The sequence below is a fragment of the Parathielavia appendiculata genome, assembly GCF_033297405.1.
Source record: "Parathielavia appendiculata strain CBS 731.68 unplaced genomic scaffold N657scaffold_2, whole genome shotgun sequence".
Lineage (NCBI taxonomy): Eukaryota > Fungi > Ascomycota > Sordariomycetes > Sordariales > Chaetomiaceae > Parathielavia > Parathielavia appendiculata.
This window is the reverse complement of record NW_026944221.1, coordinates 662,266-685,150: the sequence shown is the minus strand read 5'-3', so window position 1 is coordinate 685,150 and position 22,885 is coordinate 662,266. Positions and strand designations below refer to the sequence as shown.

The following is a 22,885-nucleotide window of genomic DNA, read 5'->3' as shown; positions in this document are numbered from 1 at the left end:
GATTGTTTAAAAGACTATAATGATAATGGTTAATGATTCGAATTCTTATCATTTGGTAACAGTGCCACGCCCTTCAATGCCGCTCGGTATGCTACGGTGTTGCTAGGCCATGAGCCAGCTCCCTTTGATCACTTCGATTACAGATGCCTACCCCTTCTAGACAGCTGTCAAATTACCGCTTCTATGCACAACCAAACACCAACCCACCGCTCACATGATTCAGTCCAGCTCAACGCCTTCCAACGCCTCGCTAATAAACGCCTCTTTATCCTCCCGGCGACACCCTTCCGACGACTCGGCCTCATCACCGCCATCCATCCGGCTCTCCCGTCCCTCCCCAGAAACCTCGCTTCCCTCATCCCCCACATCACTCCCGCCACTCTCATCTGTCTCAGGCGGCGTCTCCATCCCGGGCCTCAACCCACCACCCCCACCACCACCCAAATTCCTCCTCAAGACACACATCTCGACCGTGATCCCGGGCCCGAAAGCACACCCGACCACATACTCCCTTACCCTGCCCTCGGGCGCCAGGGAGTCCATGTCCTTGCGCCGCAGCCGGTCCAGCACGCTCAGGACCGTCGCCGAGCTCGAGTTGCCGTGGTTAATGTACGTGTCGTAGCTGGCGCGCATGTGCTCGGGCGTGATGTGCAGGGCCTGCTCGGCGCCCGACAGAATCGTGGCGCCGCCTGGGTGCATGGCCCAGTCGAAATCGGCCGGGGAAGTGTAGGACCGCGGGAGGGCTCCCTCGGGCAGTGTGGAGAGGAGGGAGGCGAAGGTCGGTTGGAGGACGGACTGTGTTATGCTGGGTACGCGCGGGGAGAGGATTACTTTCCAGCCTTGCGGGTCGACGTCGAAGCCGAGGTCGGTTTCGGTCGAGGGCAAGGTGTGGTGTTGCCAGCCGAGGAGGACGTAGATTGGCGGTGGTGGGGGGTGTGTTGGTGTGGATGCAGGGAAGGGGAGGGAGTTGGAGAGAACCAGGGCGCCGGCGCAGTCGCTGAAGAGGGCGGCGCCAATGCGGGTTTCTTGGGATGCGTGTATGCTCTCGAGCTCGCTGCGGACGAAGGTGGTGCTGACCTCGAGGGCTATCACGAGGATGCGGGCCGGTTTTCTCCGCGCTGTGTGGCCCAGGCAGAGATTGGCGGCTGTGCGGAGGGCGGCCAGACCACCGCTGCACCCTACACCGTGGAGGAGGACCTTTTCCGTGTTGGGTTTGAGGCTGAGCTCTCTGGCAACGAAGTGGTCATAGCCTGGGTTCGCTGAATCCGTGCAAGTTGTCGAGACCATATGCGTCACCTGTGTCGGGTCGACGTGTGCCTCTTCGAGGGCTTTTCGCGCAGCACTGATCGCTAGCGGTACGCCGTCAGACATGAAGGCGTCGTGGATCTCAGCGATGGTGGGGGGATTCGGTTGGTTCACCAACGGGTGGTCGGGCGTGCCAATCGAAGAGCGCTGGTCAATGCCCGTGTACCGGTTGATGGACAGGACCTTCTTCATGCTGGCGGTCGTCAGTATTCAAACGGCCAACGATAAGGGAACAAGGTAAACGTACGCTGGCGACTCAGGGTAGAATCGTTTGCTCAGCACCTCGAGGGAATTGGGCTGGAGGCTATGAGGAGGATATTGGGTGCCCAAACCCAAGATGCAAAGCCCCAGATCCTCAATCTCGGCCTGTGCAGCCATTTTTGCGAGAGAGATGTGGCCTTTCCTCTCGAGGAGTAACGGTGCGTGTCAATTGACTCTTCTTGGGCAAGGAGCAGTGATTATCTGTGTTTCTGTTTTTGCTTTGGTGGTCAGAGATGTGGTGACCGCAACACGCGAGCTTTAAACGGTGAACACCCGGCACCAAGTTGTAGTTCCACAACCGGTGGGCGTGGCTGTTGGGGTTTCAAAGACAAACTGCTGAATCGGAAGATGAGGAGGTCTGGTGTCGGTGGCTTGGTGGAAAAGCACGGAACCACATGCCCGGACGCAGCTACCTGGTATTGATTCGACAGAATTGTGAAACTGAACACACAAGCTAAGTTGCTCAACAGCTCAGGGCAGGGCTGCGAACTGGAAGTGAACCCAAGCTGGAGGCGGTCGCATGGGACCCAAGAAGTGAACTTGCCCCTCCCACTAATGCAAGGTCGTTATGTGTGCCGTCATCGAGGTGTCGCTTACATCCTGTCCTGTTTTGGCATCTTGACCTTGGCTGCATGATCCAGGGAACAGGTCAGGGCAAGCTCGCTTGCGATCCGCAAGCAGTTCCAAACTGGCTCACGTTCTGGCAGGAAGTGTCTGACGAGCGTAAGTTGTGACGGCCGGTACCACACTACATACGTGATGGAGGTGTTCTGTGCAACGCTCGCTCAATGATCTCTCTGGTTGACGCCGTGATGGTGCGTCAGATCGGACGGGAAGAACGGGAAAACGTCACAGGACGGCCATGGACAAATTGCCCTTGCATTTCGGCGGTCCAGTTCGCAGTCTGACAGGGGCTGTTGTGGGGCGAGGACCGGTATTGGTGGGCTGCTGCCAGCCTTCGGCCATCAGGTGGAGCCACCGGTTCTGATGCCGAGGCTGGCCGGTCCGGTCGGGCCCGGGAGGGGGTTGACAATACGGATTTAAACTTTTCGACGTCACAGGGAGCCCACCCCGGCCGCACAATGCTCCGGATATGATGATGGGCTATGAAGTATAACCAAAGTCGATACTAAGATACGGATACCTGAAAAGCAGCCTTTCTGGATGGTAAGGTAGTTCCCTTGATGACAAAATACACTAACCGCACACACAGGCGGGACAATCGTTTAACTATCAAATTGGGATCTTCGTCTTGGGTCCTTTGGTTGTCGATTCAACTTAGAAAACGCCTTGTAAGCTCGTCATGTCTTGATGAAGCAGCTCGCCCGTGGGCACCTGACGCGTGACGCGTCGCATGGCGCATGAAGACAAGTGGCCATTTCGAATGTCGGGCAGCTGAGCTGCAATGCTCGTGCATCAAGCTAAGCGCCCTCTACGAGAAGCACCTTTTCTCAAATCCGAGTTGATGGATGGCAAATGCGTGCATACCCCTAACAGCCACCTCGGGCATCCGCGAGTGGGTGCTTTCCCGAGGCTGTGGAAACGCCACAAATATTTGCTACCGTCATCTACATCACAGCCAATTGCCCCCATTCATGTTAGATGTTGATTGTGCAATCATTGACACTTAGCTGTTGCAGCGCAATATCGTCAACCTTGTGCCTGCGGGTGTATCGACGGGACTCCTATCGATCTCGAAACACCTCTGGCAAACGCCCGGCCCCATCACGCGGTGCTGCAGACTCAACCCTAAACGCCAACGACTCCGGCGAGAGCCGGAGAGATGGGCGATGCAATGGGAAAGTTCTCTGCGGCGTCTGTCAGCCTAATATGGATGCTGTTGCGCTCTTGCAGCCTTCCGCCGTGACCAGACTACCAAGCGGCATCGTCGTCGCAAACCTGGATACAGTATTTTGGTTATTGCCCAACGCAGCGTGTCCCCTGTGCCGGTTTCCGGCCTTGGCCAAGGTAGCTCGCTATCCTCACCGACCAGAAGACGTCATTCTCAACTCCAAGGTGGAGGTGGATGAACTTCGAGGAGGCTCAAACAGCCTGGCGAGCAAACCCCATCCCCCCAAGAATACATGTACCCCGTCAACAGGACAGGATTCGCCATCAAGCGTGGACCACACCACCACACATGCATACGAAGTCCGGCGCTCTCCTTTCTTCGCTTCACTCACAGTCTTGACCTGCGTCGTCGCTACACTCCTCAAATCCTATCAGACACGATAATACTCACCGTGGTGCCGACCGGAATAGACTATTACGAAGAGATGGAGACGCTCAAATTACGTTTCCGGTCCAACGGATACGTCGTCTGCCGAATCGGAGCGTCCTTAACTCAGCCATTCGTTCCGCGAGTTTTTGCTGCCGGTTCCACCGTGGAAATCGTCAGCGTTGGCTAGATTATTGCCAGCGCAACCACGGCTCCTGTAAGGCCTGCCCAACTGATCATATCCGCGGCCTGAGGCTGATTCACTGCACAACCTGTACAGTCGTTGCTGCCCAGCCGGTTGTACCGTACGTACTTTATCCTATGTATGGGCATCTGCTGCGAAGGAGCAGAACCTCGCTGGCCATCTCCAACCCAACCCACAACAAACGACGTCGAGTGCTCTGAAAGAGACGTCAGCGGCAATCTCGACGCCATGCATGTGACCAAAGCACTTGGATACAACTTTTTGTGGGTGGATCGTTGTTGCATCGATCAATCCGACCCGCAGGAGATGCACAGCCAGATCGGCCATATGAACCTGATCTACAGCACGAGTGAAGCCAGGAGAGCGGCAGCCGCCGGTATCGACGAGGCCAGGGGGTTCCCGGGCGTAAGCACACCCCGGCACCGCCGACAGACGTGCGTCTCTGCTGGGAACCTCACCATTTGTCGGCCTTGTCTCATCCGCACCACAACATCGAATGCAAATCCATGAATTGCTTTGAGAGCCTCAACAGCCCATTGGAGGCTCTACATACGCTGGGCAAACAGCGGTCCCGGGCCTGTGTCCGTGCCTGCCTCTTCAAGGGCTGAGACGAGGGAATCACCGACGTTATCTTCGGCTCGCCGTTTGGGCAATGGGACGATACCCACGAGGACTGGCACTACCCACTTTAAAAATTCTTCGATTCGGACTCGATCCGTGCCTTTTCCAAGATTATACGGCACATGACATCTAGCAAAGGCTATATTGGTCAGTTGATGTGGATCCCGTACGTATCCCTAGCGTCTGGCTCGCAGAGTAAACTGGAGGACTGCGTGATCGCCGGTCTCTGCTGGAGGCATCTAGCCAGTTGCTGGAGAGGGATTGCAGATGTCGAGCCGAGGAGAAGAGAGGCTTTCCCCTCGTGAAGCTGGGCCGGCTGGGCTGGGGCCGTCAGCTGGACAGACCTCTTCACCCACGATGCGATGGACATCCAGTCCCTCGTAGATGGCTTCCGCTGCGATCCCGGAGACGACAGTGTTCTCCCACTCTCCGAATACGCAAAGCTGCGACCTAGCTCCGGCCACGAGCCGCTGGACTTCGTTGCCCTACGGGTCCCGGCGTGGCTGTGCCTCCTATAGCTTCGCCTTGAAGGATACGCCCATTGGTCCTCTTTGGGGCATCGCGGACTACGAGTGGGATTTGCACTTATCTCTGCTTGAAGGCAACCCGCGAGGATTCCTGGACGCTGTGAAATCAGGCAGCCTTATCTTTATCGGTAAAGGGTCGTTCAGCTCGTACTTCTTAGTACTGGAAGCGGGTGGCCTTTCGGTGCGGCGCATAGGGACGGCAGAGGCTCAGTGGAACCAATACGGACTGAGCATGGGGTATTTGACTGACGTTTTGCGGACCACGTAAAGTTCGACTTTCCCAAGACCGAGTTCCGCTTGATCTAAGGGTCAGGTAGAACGTGATGGGAGAGTCGAGCTGGAGAGAACGAAGGGAGAATGTGGTATGTTGTGAAGAGACCGGCTTACCGGTTAATGGTACTTTGATGGTGAGAAAGCTCAGCCCTCATTAACTTCCCGGCCAACTGCACCCGCTAAACGGTATCTCTGCCCGAACACTTCCGCGACCTGTCCTTGGACGGACCGGCCACCCTGAGACTACCATACAAATGCTGGAACAAAAAGAATGGGCCACTACCGGGCCACACAGGTCTTCCATGATTAGAAACCACTCGTCCACTGAGCACAGCATACATAAGCTAAGAAGAGACAACAAGAGGTATCAACATAACCGCCCATCCACCACCGTCCATGACATAACCGCTTGGCAAAATAACCCACTATTGCTTTTCCTGCACCAACTATTCAGCACCATTCGATCTCCTAGTCGGCGCCGATGCCATCGCCCGGTCCTTCCAGCTCCTAAACTCTCTCACGCCGTCTTCTTCCACTGCAGATAAACACCGATCAAAGAGCTCACGGTGCCGGCAAGGCCAACAATGCCGTCGTCAAAAGCGACCCAATTAAGGGCGGACAGAGGAACAGTTAGGTCGCAGAGGTCCGAAGTCAGCTGCAGCTGGCTAGCCGCCCGCTCCCTGCAACACACCGTTAGTAAACGACTACGCAACCAGGCAGATTTCTCCACAATTGGGGGAACAACAACTCACATCGCAATCCTCTTGCTCTCCAACACGCCCTCGCCCTCCTTGCGGTCGACCCTCGCCTCGCGCTGCCGCAGCTGGTACAGAGTATACATCTGCCCGACAATACTGAACGTAATCCCAGCGGCCCAGAACCGATACGCCTCCTGCTGGAACCGCTTGGCACTTGCGCTCTTCCTGATGCCCGTCGCGTCCAGCAGCGTCGCCATGTCCATGGTCAAGTACCCGGCATACCCGAGCTGGCGGCCGACGGTCGCGTACCGCAGCACGGGGTCCATGGTCTTGGCGTCGGCCGCGACGGCGGCCGCCTTGAAGTGCTCGACGTTCTTGCCCGCGCGCAGCACCTTGCGCACGAGGCCGAACTGCTTCTTCATGGCCTCCCACGGCGTGATGGCCGACTTAAGCCGGTTGGTGCGCAGCAGGTACCAGGCGAAGAAGCGCGCAAAGTACTGCAGCGTGCGCAGCAGCTTGTCGCGGCCGACGGTCGTGGCGACGAACTTGAGGTAGTGCGATACCGCCGGGTGGTAGATGAGGGCGTCGGCGACCATGTTGAATTGCTTTGTTGTTGTAACTGTTCAGCTTTATCGGTCGGAGTTCGCCCGGTCGGGGTGTGTAAAGGCCGTTTCGCGATTAGACTCGCTTCGTCGGCCGAGAGAATAATAGAGTCGCTCCTAATGGCCAAATGATTGGGTCCTTCAATCAAGAGGAATAGGGAGCATACGATTGGAATGCACCAAATGGTAAAGCGGATGAAGCACAAAGGGATGGATGGGATTGTTCGTGACGGGGTCGTTCGGTGGTGCTGAAGCTCACATGCCGAGGTTGCGCCCCGACGGCAGCATTGAGCCCTGCGTCGAGCCGAATGGAGGAAAGCGGGGCTCTTCTCGGCTCATGATTCAGGGGCTCAGTTGCATGGCAAGGGTTAGGTATGTTCGAGCAGCAACAGGACTCAGGCCAGAACCGGCAGCAACAAGACTCAGGCCAGAACCGGATGAGTACCTGGATGAATACCTTGCTGATTGAGAAAGAGTATATGGACTGTCAAATAGCGTAGGTGTCAAAAAAGCTAGGGGTTGGTACACTAAGCATTAGCAATTAGAGTGAAGTTTTTCATACGTATTTGCTAGCTTGTTGCCTGAATATTTGTATAACTTAATATGTTCTGATTTATTGTCTTCGACAACGGTAGTTATAGACTCGGAGATGCGGTAGTAATATAAAATGCTATATCCCCCAGGCTACTCAAAACATCCCAACATGCCCATGTATACGCTGAACGCCAATTACAGCTTCGCTGAAGTCGTAAACAGCCCGATCTTTTCCCTCAGCGTCTCTTCCGCTTCCTTCTCAATCCTAGCAACGAGGTCCTTGCACGTGGGAATGTCATGGATAAGACCAATTACTTGGCCGGCAGTCCAAACACCGTATTCGGGATCGCCGTTGATGAAGACTTCGCGCCCACGCTTGCCGCTGACATAAGGCGCGATCTCGGAGAATTCGCCCGTCTTGCTCTCCTGCTCGACCTTGAGCGCCTGCTCGGTGACCTTGTTGCGGTACAGGCGGGTCGTGTTTTTCCAGCGCCGCAACACCAGCGCCGTGTCGGTCTCCTGCGCCTTGACGATCTGCTCCTTGATGTTGTGGTGGATGGGGCTCTCCACGGTGCACAAGAACCGCGTCCCCATGTTGATGCCGCAGGCGCCGAGACACAACGCCGCTGCGAGCCCCTGCCCGTCGGCGAACCCGCCCGATGCGATGAAGGGCACCTTGAGCGTTTGCCGCGCCCGGCTAAGGAGGATGAAGTTTGTGATGTCCGACTCGCCGACGTGGCTGGATGTCGCGTTAGTGTCATTTCTGACGGGCTGTCCATACACGTGGCTGACTTACCCAGCGCACTCAAACCCGTCAATGCTCAGGAAATCAACACCGAGCTTTACAGCAGACTGGGCGTGCCGGATGGTGGTGCACTTGTGCAGGACGATGCAGCCGGCCTTCTTGAGCTTGGAGATGACGGGGCCTGGCGAGTTGCCGGCCGTCTCGACAATCTTGATGCCCTCGTCGATAACGACCTGGGCGTAAGCGTCATAGTTAGGGGGCACAAGCGCAGGGAGCAGGGTGATATTGACGCCGAACGGCTTGCTCGTCAACTTCCTGCACTTGCGAATCTCCTGCCGAAGCCCTTCGGGCTCAGGCCAAATAAGTGCGGTGATGATGCCCAGCCCGCCGGCGTTGGACACGGCACTCGCCATCTCGGCGGTCCCGACATGCTTTGAGAACTTTAGCCTGCTGTATCCTTTGAGAGGTGAGACAGTTGACTTGCCTGCATACCACCCTGTACAACAGGGACTTCGGGCGGTCAACGATCATAAAGTCAGTCTTGAATTCCAGACTCTGCTTGTGACTGGTGTCCCAGGGTGGTCACTGGAAAGGTTAGGTACGTACCTGCGATGCCGAGTCGGCGGGTCAATTCGGTGTTGAATGGCATCTTTGTTATGGGGCACACGACGTGATTCCCAGGTAAATGCAAACAAGGCGGAAGCGAATAGAAATCGATATGCGAATCCGATCTCACTGCAGATCTGGAGCAACTCCAACGAGGGATTAGTCGGACGAAGGAACGGAATGCCAGGTACGAGACCTCATATGATGACCGGCCGGGTAGTACTCGGACAAGACACGGTCATGCTGAAACACCGATGGAGCGCCTTCGTAGATGGACGAGCCGAGGTACGTTCGGGTCCGGCCACCCCGAAACGGGTCAGGCGGAGACACATGCAACGAGAAACTGGGGTAGTGTGGGGTAAGCCTCACCGTGAGATGTGTAATTTTCCTGCGCCATGTTCACTGGTGTAATGTGTAATAAACTCGGCCTCAATGACTCAGCTGGGATCAATTATTCGGTCTGCCATTCCAGGTGTCAACATGTGGAGAAAATCACTCCAACGTTGAATCGATTTCCAAGATCTCGGGCGACTGACACAATTATATTTATGATCGGTGATGTGGGAGCAAGTTCGCAGTCCATACTTTGACTTTTGAAGGGAAGACATATCGGCAATGCCCTGCAATCCTGCTGCATCGACACAGACACGGGAATTAGCTTGCTGCTTGCACAACGCTATCGTCGTGTTCTCAACCTTCGAATATATCACTCAGGCCACCGCCGCCTTTCGAGCATTTGAGTTGTTTGAAGCTTGAAATCATCGAGCTGACATCTATCGGGAACCGGTATCTCAGCGATAGCGCCGAGCGGCGCTCCACGGAGTTGAATACTTTCGCGGTCACCCGACCTCGCAATCCTCTCAGCTTGAACAGCGTCTCTTTCCTAGGGCGTCGCTTCGATGGCCACGCCTCCTCGTTGGACGCGGCAGCAGGCTACTGGAGGCCGATCTCCGCATTCCCGCCCATCCCTGTGTATAAAATTTCTCCTGCCCATCGCTGTTTGGAGGTAGGGAACCGTTGTGTCACACCATCCCTGTGCTACTTTTTTCCCTCAGTCAGTTCCGCCGGCCCAGGATCGATCTCTGCGAGGCGGCCTGCTTTTTGGGGGCGCCCAGCGGGTCACGGCAGACACCGCAACGCTCGAGTCTAGAACCCCAAACCTCGGCGCCGGTCCCTGGGCCGATTATGAACGAGCAGCGTGCCATCCAGCTCAATTCTATGGGGTCGATCGATTTGCGGTTCTGGCTGGGAACTTGCTGATATTCATCTCAGTCACCCCCGTCGTGGCTGTTGTCTCGACAGTCCTGTGAAAACAGGGCGGGCCGATACAGCTGGTGTGGCTGGAAGGAATGCTCCTACGCTGCCAAGAGTCATGCTCTCGGCAGTCATCTTCGTCGGATACTGGTTGGGAAGTAGCATACAGATGGCACACGGAGAGATGCTGATGTTTGACAGAGCGACGACTGACGATCGCTTCCACGCCCAGTCCGCACCGGCATGCCCGGTGAGCGTCTCTCTACCACAGTAGAAACCTCGTCACCCCCAATCTCTGAGTCCAACAACCCGGCCAGCCCAGGACTGAGCCTCACAGCTGCCTTGCAGAAGTCTTTCCGGGCACTCCAGAAGACCGATGGGACCGACTGTCCATTCATGCACGGCAGTTTCTTGGTGGCTCGAAAAGTGTGCTATCCGTCAAACGCCGTCTGTGGCCGAGTATGGTGGCGTCCTCACTGCTGCACAACATTCGGGTTCTTGCAATCGTCAGTCGTGAAACAATGGCCAGTCGAGGCTCCCGGCAGGCCGGTACCGCCCGAGCTCTGTACAAGGACAACTGCTATCGCTGAGGCAGGCAATTTCAGGGCATGAGGCCGCCAGGAGACCCGTTTGATGGTGGTTCTCTAGCACTTTTTCCGCCGATTGTACAACTGCGGACGGCTACGAAGCGACGGAATGAAGAAGCAAACACTCGACAGCGCCCGACGGGACCGACGAGATCGATCGGCGACGTGTGCTCTGAGCGACGCGATCAAACGGCACACAGACTGCTGGTCGTATTGGGCTGGTAGCACATATTCGACCGTCCGTTGTGTCCAGACAACCTCGGAGAGCCTCCAACGAGGCGCCAGTGACAAGATGACACGACCACGTTTTCATTGTCCAATTACAACTTGGCAAGTATTTGCCGCTGCTGCCCGATTTGCTTGTAAGTTCCCAATTCTGGGCCAAGGTGAACGACTTAGCTTCTAGACACGTTCTCTCAATTTCGACTACAGCTACGTCTGATGGTGACAACTCAGACGAACCAGCAGCCTTGGCAGCTGGCATCTCTGCCTAGCTCGCAAATAATATCTCCACGATCCTGCACTTTCCTTCCGCTGTCGCTTTCTGGGCCAGTTCATCTGCCCCGTGCAATTCCTTGCGTTACTTCGTTTTGGGTAGTTGATCAAGTGGGATGACAGCTCATCGGGCCCTAGCGCGAACCCAAACTCTTGATCCCTGCTGACCGGCGTTACATCCCGTTGCTTTTTCTGCATACTCTGTCTTGACTCGCTCGTCACTGGCGAAACGCTGGCAGGTCTTGCCAATATCTGGGCTCCAGGTGTATACAGTACATTGGTACTCACACCTTGGACGATGGCGTATGCTGCTTGGCTGTAGTCACGACTGCATCAACGCCTAGCCTGGGCGAGTGCCATGGCAGTGTTGAGTCCCAATGATCCAGTGACCGGTGATGCGGCTGACTTGGCGCAGAGCAGCGGACCGGGGAAAAGCAAAAAGCAAGGAGGACGGAAAGAAAGATCAGAAAAGTAACCCCATCATCCACCGCCTCGCACGGGATGGTACTGTAGCTCCAAGGCGGATGAGGCCCTAGTTTATCCCCACATCCAGAGGGCCAAGGGTTGAACCAAGTCGTTGATACGTCTCTTCTCCTGATCAGCCATATCTTTCTTTCCCTTACAAGCAGAACGAGCAAATAGACTCTTTGTTTTCTCTTTCCTTCTCCTCTGTCCTCCTCTCCCTGGCACGATGCATGGTCCCGTGTCCAGCTTCTAACCTTCTTGCTGTTGTTCTGCATCTTCGCGAACAAACACGTCGTCTCAGAAACCCGGAAAACTAGAAACGGCACGAACGATACAGTACAAGCAAGGCATGCATATTGATTAAGCGTGTCGACTCTTCGAATCCTCTTCGGCCACATCAGTCCGTCTCGCAGACCGGTTGTCTGGAGCCCGAGTGGTACAGGCACCTGCCATTGCGGACGATTCTTGTTATATATAACGACGACGCAGGACACGGTCATCACTCATTGTCGTTGTCACCTGCCTACCAACGCTCCTTGGTCACGACTCCTCTGCTCAAGCCGTTCTCGGTGTTTAGCAGTTTATGCGTATCACAGCCCCACACAATAATCTGTCCTCAACCGTACCTTCACCAATAATACCCCATTGGACACATCAGACACCATGCCACATCAGACCTGGCAAGACAAGCTTGAGGGTATGACGCACCACATCATCCTACCATATCTCTCCCCAACTCACACCACTAATCATGAACCACTCCCACAGACGCTTGCAAAGACTGGAATATAGGCGCACCAGTCTTCCAGATCGTCTCGGACCGGCGAGGTAAGTCTGACGTGACTTCAACCCAACATTCCCCCTTTGCCCTCTTCATCTTCTGTCCCCCATTCCCTTGTCCACCCCGTCCGCCTCGCCTCGACCTTCCTCCCCGCTTACTAACCTTCCTCATTCACCCTCCTTCTACGGAAAAGGAAAACAAGAACATTGGGAGACTGACACAGTATAATAACATTCAGGGGGGCGCACGGCCTGGTCCAGCACCGTGACCGTCTACGGCAGCACGCACAGCGCGCGGTTCTGGTACGACGGCAAGAACCTCAACAACGCCAAGGAGGACGCTGCCGAGGTCGCGCTGCAGTGGCTCAACCAGTCCGCCTCCTCTGCGTCCGGGTCCAGCGCGGCCAGCTCGCCTGCTACCAGCCGGAGTGGTTGGTCTGGTTAGCCCTGGGGCGGGTATGTCCTCAGCTTTTGAAATGGGTGGTTGATGACTGCCCGGGGGAGAGTGAGAAAGGGTGGAGGTGACGGAGAGAGTGGACGGGTTGAGGAGGGTGAGGTTTGATGGACGGCGGCGGCGGGAGCAGCACCGGGGATACGCGGGGAGGGGAGACAGGTGTGCTGTCTGGTCTGATGGTCTGTTTTTTTCCCCCGCTGTCTGGTCTGGGCTGGCCTGCTGTGCCGCTTGTGAGCCTGCCTCACGGTTTATCTTGTCCCCCTCACCTCTCTCTCTTTTCTCACCCCGCCCCTTGTCTTCCTCTTCGCGGTTTGCTCTCAGTCACGTCTGAGCGTTTGGTATCGCATTTGGTTTTCGGCACATCTCCTTGCCTGGTCTTTTTTACCTTGTTTGCTAGGGCGTTCCCTGTACGATACAGATACAACTTTTCTTCTTTCCCCGTTTCGATCAGTATTGGTTCCTCCCCGTTTCTTTGGAGTTGGGCGGAAATTGGGCATGCCACACGGCGCATCCACGTCACCTTGTCACGGTGCCGGCGCAGGAACTTCCTATTGTTCATCTCGGTATTTATCACACCTTGGGTTGGATTGTCTCGTCAATCAGGCCGGCATTGTCAATTTTCTGTGAGTTTAGCTTCTTCTTCACGATTTCTGGGGTTCCTGTCCCGCATGCGCACGGTGGCAGGGCGATCATCAGGCAGGAATGAATCCGGGCCAGCATATGTCTTCTGTTTTATCGTTGGGCCCTGTCTGCATGGGATTGGGAAGGAGTCCAAAATGTAATGCTTGGTCGCTTCTTGGCTGCGCAATCGGCTTGTCTTCGCTGGGTTTGACTATGCGTTTGTGCTCCAGTAGAGGGCTGGCGGGCTGGCGTTGGGCTGAGCACAAGACCGGTCTGCGTGCGTGTTTGGTCGGATGACAGCCTGCCGGCGAAGCGTTCCCCTGACAAGCAGGAAGCCGGCTTGGAAGAAGCAACGCAAGGGGTTCCGGAGAGGGGAGAAAAGTGCTGGGTTGGTCGTCATGTGTTGGTTCTGGCAAAGGCTTGCTGGGTAGGGTTAGACTGGATAGGCTGTCTTGTTTGTTGTTACGCCTCCGAATTTCTCAGTCCGTCGATTTACACCCTGGGCATCGATGGATGCTGAAACTCCGATGACGGACACTCCCATGCCACATCCCCAGGCTAGTGTTGACCCTTGATTGCTTGAACTAGTAAGCTCGGGTCATGGCAACGCTCAGTGAAGAAAAAGCAATGCTGTCAAAGTGAGCCAGATTCTGATTTCCGTCTCTTCACCGGCTTGGATCTCACCGCCAGTGCAGGAAACCGAAGTTGGCGGGTCATTGCTTCTCCGGTGTTTCTTCCCGGAAGCTGTCGTTGGTTGGGTCCGAGCCCCATCAGCCAGGGACATGCGGGCGGACGGTACATATAGGTCGGTCCTGTGTCCACGTCATGTCATAAGCGGATGCAGAGAGTGTGGACAGCGACACCTGTTCCCGTGACGAGCGCCACTGGAGACGGTGCAGTGGAAGCAAGGGACAACTGTGGGATCGTTATGATGCTGGAGTCAGGTGTTGAATAAGTGTAGATCTGCGGCGAGTCCAGGTATACGATGACATTGAGGAATCCTGTGATCGAACAGAGGGGTTGGTGGAACGAGGCGGCGGTCAGTTTGTGGTAGGGTTGGTTGAACGTCAGATCCTCTCTGCTCCTCAGCCCTGGTCAGCGGTGTACAAGTACGTAAGAATGTTCACATCTTGAGAGGCCTCTGTGAGTATGGAGCGTGAGTCGAAAGAGCCGAGGACGAGAATTGATGATTGTTGACGGAAATGCTCTTTCCGTCCGGCCTGTCACGAATGAAGGATCTCAACTGTGATTTTCTCTGAGCGCGAACAAGGGGTCTTTTGAAGCCTCGTGGGGTTGCCATCCAGACTGGGCCCGGCGTTGTGGGGATCGAGATGGATCGCGCCAAGAGTGTGGGGCTGACGCCTGCTCTAACCTGAATCGGCTAAACCTCGGCCATCCCTATTTTTTTGAGATCGCTTTCTGCATGTTGCAGCAACCGCGTCCGCGATGCTGTTGAGAGCGGAATCACTGATCACGCACATAGCAACGATGCCACCACGGTTGAACTTCTGGTCGGCTTGTAGAGCCCTCTCGCTCCAAACCCGGGTATTTGCTCAAGGGCCGCAGCCCGGGCCGGCTGCTGTGGCAAGGGGGCTAGCCGACAACACGACATCAAGATTACCGCCCCACGACAACTCAAGCGCCCTACCCCCGTCGATGCTGCCCATGAACCAGCAACCCACCAGCTCCGAGAACGAGGCCGCCCTGAATCAACTGCGGTTGATTGAGTACGGGCTCAATCCTCTGGACCCGGCTGTCGAGGGCCACAAGTACGGTCTGCCAGAGCTGCCGCTGCCGACTGAAAAGCATACAAAACACCGATACGACGCCGTCATCCACCAGATCACAAGGTTGTTGATGAGAGATGGGAAACTTGCAAAGGCGCAGAGGGTGAGGAATCTCACACCTGGCTTGCTGGGCCTTAAGCAAGGGCCACTTTTCATGGAGCACTTTCTGACGGGACATCGTAGGACATGGCCATGATTCTCAACTATCTCCGCACCTCACCACCCCCAAGGCTCGACCCTTCAAAACCGCTCCTCCCCGGCGCTCCCCCAGCGCACCACCTCCCGCTTGACCCGGTCCTCTACCTCGGCCTCGCCATCGACTCAGTCGCTCCGCTGGTCAAGATGCGCGGCTTTAAGGGCCTGGCAGGCGGCGGCAAGTCGCTCGAGGTGCCCATGCCGCTGCGGGCGCGCCAGCGGAGGAGGACCGCCTTCCTGTGGATTCTAGACGTGGTCAACCGGAAGCCGTCTAAGGGCAGCGGCCGCACCATGTTCCCCCACCGCGTCGCCGAGGAGATTGTGGCCGTAGTCGAGGGCAGGTCGAGCGTTTGGGACCGGCGCTTGCAGGTTCACAAGCTGGGCACGGCCAACCGGGCCAACTTGATGAATGCGAACATCAAGGGCAAGCTCTGAGGTGGAGGGCCTGGAGGAGGAAGGTTATTTGGAGGATGTGCATGTCCGCGACAGAGTCCCTGTAGAGGTAGAAGAGGTGATTCTGGGTTGGCGTCTCGAACTGTATTTGTGTATATCATTTGTAGGCACTATCGGCCCTTCCCTGCCAGATCCAAGGTAGTTTACTAGGACAGATCTGTGTCATTTTCAAGTCTTTTTCAGTGTTATCTTCAACATCCCATATCAATCGATGCCAATCGAGGTATGTAGAGACAGGGCTACACTGGGTCACATCCAAGTCTTTGAAGCCTCTTTGCAATCACCGACGCCGGCGAGCGGCAATTGCATGTGCCCATCCTCGTTCGGCTGGAGCGCTCATGCAAGATCCACGTCAAGCAAGGCCAGACCCGCCAGCCCCTCCCCACCGTAGTCATGCAACAGCTCGGTTGTTCTAATCTATCGTACCTACCACAACTCCCATCCACCCAAGTCTGTTTGTTTTTTGTGTCATGTCTGCATGCTCGCGGACACAACACGTTACAGCTACACAGCGCTTGTTTATGCAACAGAATACCGAAATCACTGCTTCCCCGCACAACGTTTGCAAAGGAGTCTTCAGTTAATGGCAGTGCAGCGACTCCAAAACCGGCGAACCTTGCAATCGCGGTCTTGGTATCTTGGCAAAACGGAGTCTCGACCTCTGGAACCGCGTCTCTTGGCGACGCCTTTGTCCAGAACTCGCAGCGAAAGCTGGGCTGACGCCCCTCCATGACCTGAGGCTAACAAGACGGAGAGGGCCTGCCCATCGAAAAACGCGAGATGCCTCTTCGCCATATTGACTCTGCATCCATCCAATCCCGGCCTCATATTTTGCTGCGTTGACGACCCAAGAACGAAATCCAAGAAAGGCGTTCCGTCGCAACTTGCGCACTTCTGTTTCGGTCGATCTTGCGTCCGCCATACGTTTTCGCACCCTGCGTTCTCCGTCAAACCAGCGCAAGGCCACGGAGCATCCCCATATCGTGATCAGACCATCAACGCCGCCCAGTATGGCAAGGCAACCAATGTCGATGGAGGCGATGCTCGATGAGGAGCGGAGAGAGGTGCTTGCACTTTTGGAAGGACCTTCGAACCCGCGAGCCAGACCTCCCAGCTCGCTGGAGGCTCGCTCTCCATCCCCTTACACCCCCCGCTCCCCGGTGCGCAGCATGCTGGATATTGGTGATGCCCCTCCATCTCCTACGCTCCTCTCCCCAGCGTCTCCGAAGAGCATGAGTACTAAGACAGCATCGGTCCGAGCAGCCCCTGTGAGGAGTATGCTCGACGTGGACAGCCCGCCGTCGCAGCCTGTTCGAAGCATGCTGGACGTCGACAGCCCGCCCCCCGCCGCGAAGCAGGTATTTAGTACGCCATCATCGCCAACCGAATCGAGTTCGCGCGCTGTCGTCAGTACGCACCCCAGGAGCATGTCGGACGCCTCTGTCAGGCCCGTTGACTTCGGACCGCGGTTGGAACGTACCAGGGTAGTAGACCCGACCACCGAGTACCAGTTTTCCGGAATCATCACAAACACTGGGGGCCAAGCCCTCCCCAAACGCGTCACACAGGGCGGCAAGCGGTCGAGCGCTATGGCCGAGATCATGAGAGGCAACGACGTGAGCGGCATCGTTCTTCCCGGCGACAGGGGGCGTCATCATTCAGCATCCGGACCGTCAAGCCGCCTGGGCAACAAATCGAAGTCTCCTCATAATCGCCTGAGTGTGCGGTCCCACTCCCCTCACGGCCCGCTCTTACGGACCTTAAGCCCCGCCGGACGGGCGGTGCTCAATGACCCCGAGATCCTTGACTACAACAATGCCTACAGGCGCCTTTCGGACGCCGCACTGGCTCGGTCAGGGGGAAGTCTCTCGGAGCTGGGGAGGCGAAAGAGCTCAAACTACGCGCCAGGGAGCGGCAGGCTAGCTAAGGACTACCTGGGCCCGGACGGCGAGGTGTTGGTCGAGGACAGTAGTGAGGACGACGGAAGTTCCTCTGGCGAGGAAGGGCAAGACCGACAACGCGGTAGGAAGGCGGATCGCAGCTTGGACAACCTCAAGTCATCGTCTCCAGACGCTCAACGGCAGGTTAAGAGCCTGTTGGCTGCAGCCGAAGAAGAGCGTAGGTGGACGAACGATGCTGACATGGCATGGTTGCTTGGCTAACCGCGCTGATCAGGTATCCAAGTGGCTGCTCAACAACCTGCCTATCAATACAAGTCGCTGTTGGACGAGCCAGAAATCACGGTCACGAACCCGTCTGGCGAACGTGTGAAGCACAGCAAGTCCGTTATCCACCCGACCACCAGTTTCGACGATCCGCCAGGGACCGGCACGCACACACCCATCGACTCGGACACGGAGGCGGATTTGACCGACATCAAACGAGCGCAGAAGCTGTCCTTCGCCATGACACAAATCATGGACACTCCCGAGGCCCACCGGACGATCCAAATAATCACGCGGGGCGAGTACGCCAAGCTGGTGCAGGACGCTGAGGAGGAGCACCGCTCACCGCGGAAATACCTTGTCGCGACGGACCTCAGCGAAGAGTCGACGCACGCGCTGGAATGGGCTATCGGCACCGTGCTCCGCGACGGCGACACGCTGCTGGCCATCTACTGCGTCGACGAAGAGACGGGCATCGGGGCGGGCGACAATGCGCAGGTACCCGACGAGCCGCGCGCCATGAAGGAGCAGGCGGCCGCCATCAACACGGTCACGGCCAGCACCAAGCTGCCCATCACACCCAGCGGCACCGCGCTGCCCCTGCACAACCCGCAGCTGCAGTCCAACACCACCATCGCCAGCACCACCGGCGGTGGACGGTCGCCGCTGCTGACGCCGTCGCAGCCCTCGGATTCCGCGGGCAGCGGGGCGACGAGCAGCGTGTCGCCTGCGCCCTCGATGTTCACCAGAGAGCGCAGCAAGGCCGAGGACGACCGGTACACGGCGGTGCAAGCCATCAGCGACCGCGTGACCAAGCTGCTGCGCAAGACGAGGCTGCAGGTGCGGGTCATTGTCGAGGTGCTGCACTGCAAGAACCCGAAGCATTTGATCACCGAGGTGATTGACCTGGTGAATCCGACGCTGGTGATCCTGGGAAGTCGGGGGAGGAGCGCGTTGAAAGGGTGCGTATTCTTTCAATTCCCTCGCATGTTTCATTTTAGAGCATGTAGGTTGTCAGGATTTGTTGGAACTGACTGGCTGTGTGTTAGTGTTATCCTCGGCTCTTTTTCAAACTATCTCGTTACTAAGAGCTCCGTGCCAGTCATGGTGGCGCGGAAACGCCTCAAGAAGCAGGGCAAGTATAAGCGTGTGCCATCGACGCACCAGGTCAACAATATCCATAACCCGGCCGCGAGGAGCCTGGCGAATGCGAAGATTGATTAGAGGTCGACATGATTGGGGGACGGGTCGTGGGATCGAGTTAGGGGCTGACTCTAGCGGTGGAAGGGGAAGAGGAGGTGGCTAGATATAGACATGGCGGAGCGTCGGGGGTGGCGAGGTTGTCTTTGCAATGCTTTGCCGTAGCTCTGGGCTTGGCTGTTGGAGGGCAGTTTTCGTTGGGATTTTGACATGATGGCTGGCTTTGCCCATGGGGCTGATGATGCTATGCTTGTTATGTTCGTGATGGAGATTACAGCGGAAAGACGAAAGTAATGAGAGTATGATCACCAGCGAGTGTGCTGTCGTCAGATATAGGCCAGTTTTCCTTAGTGGAAGGGGAGCCGGGTGTTAAAGTCTAGGTGCTCGTGCTACTAGAGGGTTTCGTCGCCTGGCTACCTCTCTTTGACCGGCGAAGAGGGTTAGCCAGTGAGTTTTGCTCTTTTTTACAACATGAGTTAAGACGGACAGCTCACAGTACAGTACTCTTTCTGGATGTCGTTTGCGTCTCACGGATGCAAAGCCGGATGGTGCAGCGGACCCTCATCCCTTGACAAGTAGCTTGCCCACCACGCAGCAAGGGACTGCGGGGTTGATTGGTCCACAATCGAGTGCCGGCGACGGGTGGGGCCGCATTGCAGCAGCGGCTTCGGGGCCTGCCAGCCACTCGATTTCTGGGTCTCTGGTAGTCGGCGCGGGGAGTGCGACTGCCTTCCATTTGCGACGCCGACAGAGCCTGAGAATTCGAGGGCAGAGCAACATCGCTCAACGACTTCTTTTCGTGTTTAGAGTGCGTTCAAAAGGATTGCGATTGCAACGCGACTCGGTTTCTAAAATTTGCACTATCGAATCGTTTCGCGCGGCCCTCGAGAACCCCCCCTGACAGCAGAGACAGTGCGAATCGCTTCGACCCGTTTAACTGGGCTTCCCAATCACACCACACTGCATCCCCATCTCCCAAGAGGGCATCGCGCCGGCTCCCTGATCGGCCCGCCCCTCGCGCGCATCGCAGCAAACGGAGTCTCCCTTGCGGGCGACAGGCCGCGACCCCGTTTGGTGTGATGCAGTCCCTCTTCTCGGTTCACAACAACGTGTCGCTCATAAGCATCACCATTGCGCCGAGCGCCTGGGTCGCCTCCCTGGTGCTCTCCCTGACCTTTCTCCTCCTGTATCTGCTCTACCAGCCTCTACCCTCGCTCCGCTGGAGGAAGCTGTTTGTCTTCCGGCGCCGTAGGCAGCAGCAAAAGACCGCGCCGCCCATCATAGAGGAGGAGGAGGACGACGACCACACTCTGTCCGAGGAGGAACCGCCCCGCCGACAGCACATCGAAGACACACCCCTGCCGCCACTAATCACCGATTATCCTTATCCTTTTGAGGCCGGCAGCAACCTTTACGACAGCTGCCGAGACACGCAGAAAAGAGAAAAACCAACCCGTAACGACCACCTGCGGAGCCGTGACAAACGCACCAGCAGCAGAAGTGGCAAACGAACCACGACCAAAGAGAGTGGAGGAGGAGCAGCAGGAAGAGGAGGAAGGAGGTCAGGTGCCAGCTATAACAGCCCCCACAGCCGCGGCCATGACAGCAGCGACAACGACAACAACCCTCGGTCCCCTCGACCAGCTCGACGTGGACGATTTCGCGCCCTCTATTGGGAAGCCCAGCCGCCTGCCGTTCAACTACCCCTCGGTCCACTCGGGCTTCCGGAGCGACGACCTGGCGAGCGACATGGACGCTTCGGACTCGGAAGCTTCCGCCGGTGGTTACAGTCCGCCCGCCTGGAGACGCCTCGGCAACGGCGACCGCAGCAGCGGCTTCTGGCGGAAAGGTGACGACCTCAACCACATGTACGACGATGACGGACATGGCTTCTTCCGGGAAAGCAGCCCGGACTACGAGAGCGCCGATGAGGGGGACGAGATCCTTGCGCAGGCCATCAGGACGAGGCTACCCACGGGGAGTTTGTCACCTGAGAAGGAGCGGAGTCCGGAACCAGAGTACCACCCGGCGCAGCAGCGCCTGATCGATAAGGTGGTGAATGTAGAGCAAGAAGATGATGGATTGGCTTTGGGCGAGCTGAAAGACAGGGTGCTAAGGCCAAGGGATGTTGCAGATAACTGTACGTCAAAACAACAGAGTTTCGTCTTCCCAGCTGCTTGTCTTCACGGTAGCTAATAACTCGCCAGTCATTCGCTTCGCTGTCAGGGCAGAAGTCCAGCACCGGACCGAACCTATCGACACAGCCATCAACTTCATCCGCAGGAGATTCCACGCCATGACCAGGTCTTGGAGTTCCATGTTTCTCTCCTTCGTCGTCGCTACCCTGTCGTATGCAGCGCTCCGATGGATTTCACAGCCAGCAGCTATGCGGCCGGTCCCAGACCTAGTCAAGGTTGCTGGCGTCGCCCGCTCCCTGGAGCCCCTGATCTACTACTCCGAGAACGGCATCCAGCAGGTCGGCGATCTGCAGGCAACAGGCGTAGCCGTGTGGGATCTCGGCGAAAGCGTACGAAGCAGCAATCTGACCTCGGCGCCAATCATCGTCAAGGAGCTTGATGAGCTCAGCGATAGCCTCAAGACGCTGGCCATCGAACTGACAAAGTTCTTTGCCAATGTCGACGGCGACATTGACGGGTATACTCACCTTATGCCCAACATTCCCAAGCCATTCAACTGATCTCGTTGCACAGCATCCTAATCGTAATGGACTGGGCCCGGCGCGAACTTTCCCAAGTCCAGTCCCTCCCCACGCTTCCGCTTTCCTCAGCGTTCGACAACATCCACAATCTGCTCTCCAACGCCGGCATCCTTGAAGACCCCGCCACCGGCCAGCCCACCCGCCTCGGCATGCTCTCGACATCCCTTTTCGGCCACTCGACCCCTCAGCGCACAAAGCAAACCCTGCAGCGCACATTCAACGAGTTCCTCACCGTCCTCGAAGACGCCGTCGCGTCCGAACTGCAACACTCCCTCGCCCTCTTCGCCCTGTTCGAAGCAATCGATCACCAGTTCCTTAACCTAGCCCGCACCGTCATCCGCGAGGCCTCGGTCCAAGACGAGGCCCATACCGACTACCTCCTTTCCTCTCTCTGGACGCGCCTCCTGGGCCCCAAGAAGACCGAAGTAGCCAAGTACGAGCGCAATCGCCTCCTCCTGCAAAACGTGCGCGAAAAGACGGTCCGCAACAAAGGCATCCTCGTGGAGCACAACCACAAGCTTCTAGCCCTAAAAGCCAGCCTGGAGAATTTGAGAAAGAAACTCGTCTCGCCTCTGGTCCGCTCCGTCAACAGCAGCACGCTCACGCTCGAGGAGCAGATCCGCGGGCTCGAGGAGGTCGCCACGTACCTGGAGGGCGTGCGCATGCGCCAGAAGGGGAAGCTGTTGGAGATGCTGTACGGCGGGGGCAGTGGGAGCGGGAACGCCGCGAGGGCGCTGGAGGATGGGAGGAGGTACGCTGCGGATGGGAGGGCTGGCGAAAGGTAAGAGACGGAAACGGGCGCTGTTTTGGTTTGGTTGGGCTAGTATGGTTGTGTAGGTGGCTGCGGATTGACGGTCTGTTGTGTTTGCTTGATAAGGCGTTGTTCGCTACTTTGTTGGTTAACGGTACGGTCGGGATACCGGTTGCTTATGGACCACAGTACATGGATGGGTGTTCAGACGATTTGGAGCATGGTTTATTTGATAGGCGAGGCGCATACAGGCATTGTTGAGATATGGAAATATGAAGTATATGGATGTGGCGCATGTGGTGAACGTTGTCATCAATGAGTGAACCGGTTGTGATGCTTCTTTCCTTTCGAGTATGGGGGTCAA

The 22,885-nt window shown here is 56.8% G+C and overlaps 9 protein-coding genes across 9 annotated transcripts; 5 read left to right on the top strand and 4 right to left on the bottom strand.

The window, feature by feature from the left end:
* Positions 1-174: 174 nt before the first annotated feature.
* N657DRAFT_661211 (thiolase-like protein) lies at positions 175-7,104 on the bottom strand. Its single transcript, XM_062795086.1, has 6 exons — positions 6,163-7,104; positions 5,932-6,090; positions 4,018-4,070; positions 2,613-2,670; positions 1,553-1,708; positions 175-1,498 (listed from the first exon to the last, which is right to left on the bottom strand). Exons 1-6 carry the CDS (start codon positions 6,702-6,704, stop codon positions 220-222), a joined length of 2,247 nt encoding a protein of 748 aa, XP_062650665.1. The 5' UTR covers positions 6,705-7,104; the 3' UTR covers positions 175-219.
* A 150-nt stretch (positions 7,105-7,254) lies between these two features.
* N657DRAFT_640761 (inosine monophosphate dehydrogenase) lies at positions 7,255-8,910 on the bottom strand. Its single transcript, XM_062792026.1, has 4 exons — positions 8,596-8,910; positions 8,474-8,499; positions 8,041-8,420; positions 7,255-7,983 (listed from the first exon to the last, which is right to left on the bottom strand). The coding sequence occupies exons 1-4, from the start codon at positions 8,636-8,638 to the stop codon at positions 7,440-7,442; spliced, it is 993 nt and encodes a 330-aa protein (XP_062650664.1). The 5' UTR covers positions 8,639-8,910; the 3' UTR covers positions 7,255-7,439.
* Positions 8,911-9,340: 430 nt separating this feature from the next.
* N657DRAFT_180100 (uncharacterized protein) lies at positions 9,341-10,496 on the top strand. The gene is made up of 2 exons (XM_062786116.1): positions 9,341-9,567; positions 10,082-10,496. Exons 1-2 carry the CDS (start codon positions 9,495-9,497, stop codon positions 10,459-10,461), a joined length of 453 nt encoding a protein of 150 aa, XP_062650663.1. The 5' UTR covers positions 9,341-9,494; the 3' UTR covers positions 10,462-10,496.
* Positions 10,497-11,068: 572 nt separating this feature from the next.
* N657DRAFT_179849 (uncharacterized protein) lies at positions 11,069-12,135 on the bottom strand. Its single transcript, XM_062786115.1, has one exon. The coding sequence runs from the start codon at positions 11,894-11,896 to the stop codon at positions 11,216-11,218; it is 681 nt and encodes a 226-aa protein (XP_062650662.1). The 5' UTR covers positions 11,897-12,135; the 3' UTR covers positions 11,069-11,215.
* Positions 12,060-12,621, top strand: N657DRAFT_677606 (uncharacterized protein; the record flags this gene model as incomplete). Its single annotated transcript, XM_062796000.1, has 3 exons — positions 12,060-12,093; positions 12,165-12,224; positions 12,416-12,621. 3 exons carry the CDS (start codon positions 12,060-12,062, stop codon positions 12,619-12,621), a joined length of 300 nt encoding a protein of 99 aa, XP_062650661.1.
* A 2,112-nt stretch (positions 12,622-14,733) lies between these two features.
* N657DRAFT_661209 (ribosomal protein S7) lies at positions 14,734-15,951 on the top strand. Its single transcript, XM_062795085.1, has 2 exons — positions 14,734-15,141; positions 15,222-15,951. Exons 1-2 carry the CDS (start codon positions 14,740-14,742, stop codon positions 15,666-15,668), a joined length of 849 nt encoding a protein of 282 aa, XP_062650660.1. The 5' UTR covers positions 14,734-14,739; the 3' UTR covers positions 15,669-15,951.
* On the bottom strand, positions 15,727-16,557 carry N657DRAFT_179796 (uncharacterized protein). The gene has a single exon (XM_062786114.1). The coding sequence runs from the start codon at positions 16,415-16,417 to the stop codon at positions 15,926-15,928; it is 492 nt and encodes a 163-aa protein (XP_062650659.1). The 5' UTR covers positions 16,418-16,557; the 3' UTR covers positions 15,727-15,925.
* Positions 16,558-16,696: 139 nt separating this feature from the next.
* On the top strand, positions 16,697-19,075 carry N657DRAFT_653279 (adenine nucleotide alpha hydrolases-like protein; the record flags this gene model as incomplete). Its single annotated transcript, XM_062794388.1, has 3 exons — positions 16,697-17,804; positions 17,862-18,813; positions 18,901-19,075. 3 exons carry the CDS (start codon positions 16,697-16,699, stop codon positions 19,073-19,075), a joined length of 2,235 nt encoding a protein of 744 aa, XP_062650658.1.
* A 1,575-nt stretch (positions 19,076-20,650) lies between these two features.
* On the top strand, positions 20,651-22,555 carry N657DRAFT_565442 (uncharacterized protein; the record flags this gene model as incomplete). The annotated part of the gene is made up of 3 exons (XM_062788361.1): positions 20,651-21,191; positions 21,259-21,706; positions 21,763-22,555. The coding sequence occupies 3 exons, from the start codon at positions 20,651-20,653 to the stop codon at positions 22,553-22,555; spliced, it is 1,782 nt and encodes a 593-aa protein (XP_062650657.1).
* Positions 22,556-22,885: the final 330 nt, after the last annotated feature.

Bases quoted from the DNA above. Each gene is read 5' to 3' on its own strand.
- N657DRAFT_661211 (XM_062795086.1), bottom strand. From the start codon at position 6,704: ATGGTCGCCGACGCCCTCATCTACCACCCGGCGGTATCGCACTACCTC. The intron at 6,091-6,162 runs GTGAGTTGTTGT...GGTGTGTTGCAG, and splicing joins GAGAGCAAGAGGATTGCGAT to GGAGCGGGCGGCTAGCCAGC. The intron at 2,671-4,017 runs GTTGGGCAGGCC...TATACTTCATAG, and splicing joins TCAGGCCGCGGATATGATCA to CCCATCATCATATCCGGAGC.
- N657DRAFT_661209 (XM_062795085.1), top strand. From the start codon at position 14,740: ATGCCACCACGGTTGAACTTCTGGTCGGCTTGTAGAGCCCTCTCGCTC. The intron at 15,142-15,221 runs GTGAGGAATCTC...GGGACATCGTAG, and splicing joins AACTTGCAAAGGCGCAGAGG to GACATGGCCATGATTCTCAA.
- N657DRAFT_179849 (XM_062786115.1), bottom strand. From the start codon at position 11,896: ATGACCGTGTCCTGCGTCGTCGTTATATATAACAAGAATCGTCCGCAA.
- N657DRAFT_180100 (XM_062786116.1), top strand. From the start codon at position 9,495: ATGGCCACGCCTCCTCGTTGGACGCGGCAGCAGGCTACTGGAGGCCGA. The intron at 9,568-10,081 runs GTATAAAATTTC...TTCCACGCCCAG, and splicing joins GCATTCCCGCCCATCCCTGT to TCCGCACCGGCATGCCCGGT.
- N657DRAFT_179796 (XM_062786114.1), bottom strand. From the start codon at position 16,417: ATGGAGGGGCGTCAGCCCAGCTTTCGCTGCGAGTTCTGGACAAAGGCG.
- N657DRAFT_640761 (XM_062792026.1), bottom strand. From the start codon at position 8,638: ATGCCATTCAACACCGAATTGACCCGCCGACTCGGCATCGCAG. The intron at 8,500-8,595 runs GTACGTACCTAA...GACCGCCCGAAG, and splicing joins CCGCCGACTCGGCATCGCAG to TCCCTGTTGTACAGGGTGGT. The intron at 8,421-8,473 runs GCAAGTCAACTG...AAGTTCTCAAAG, and splicing joins TTGTACAGGGTGGTATGCAG to CATGTCGGGACCGCCGAGAT.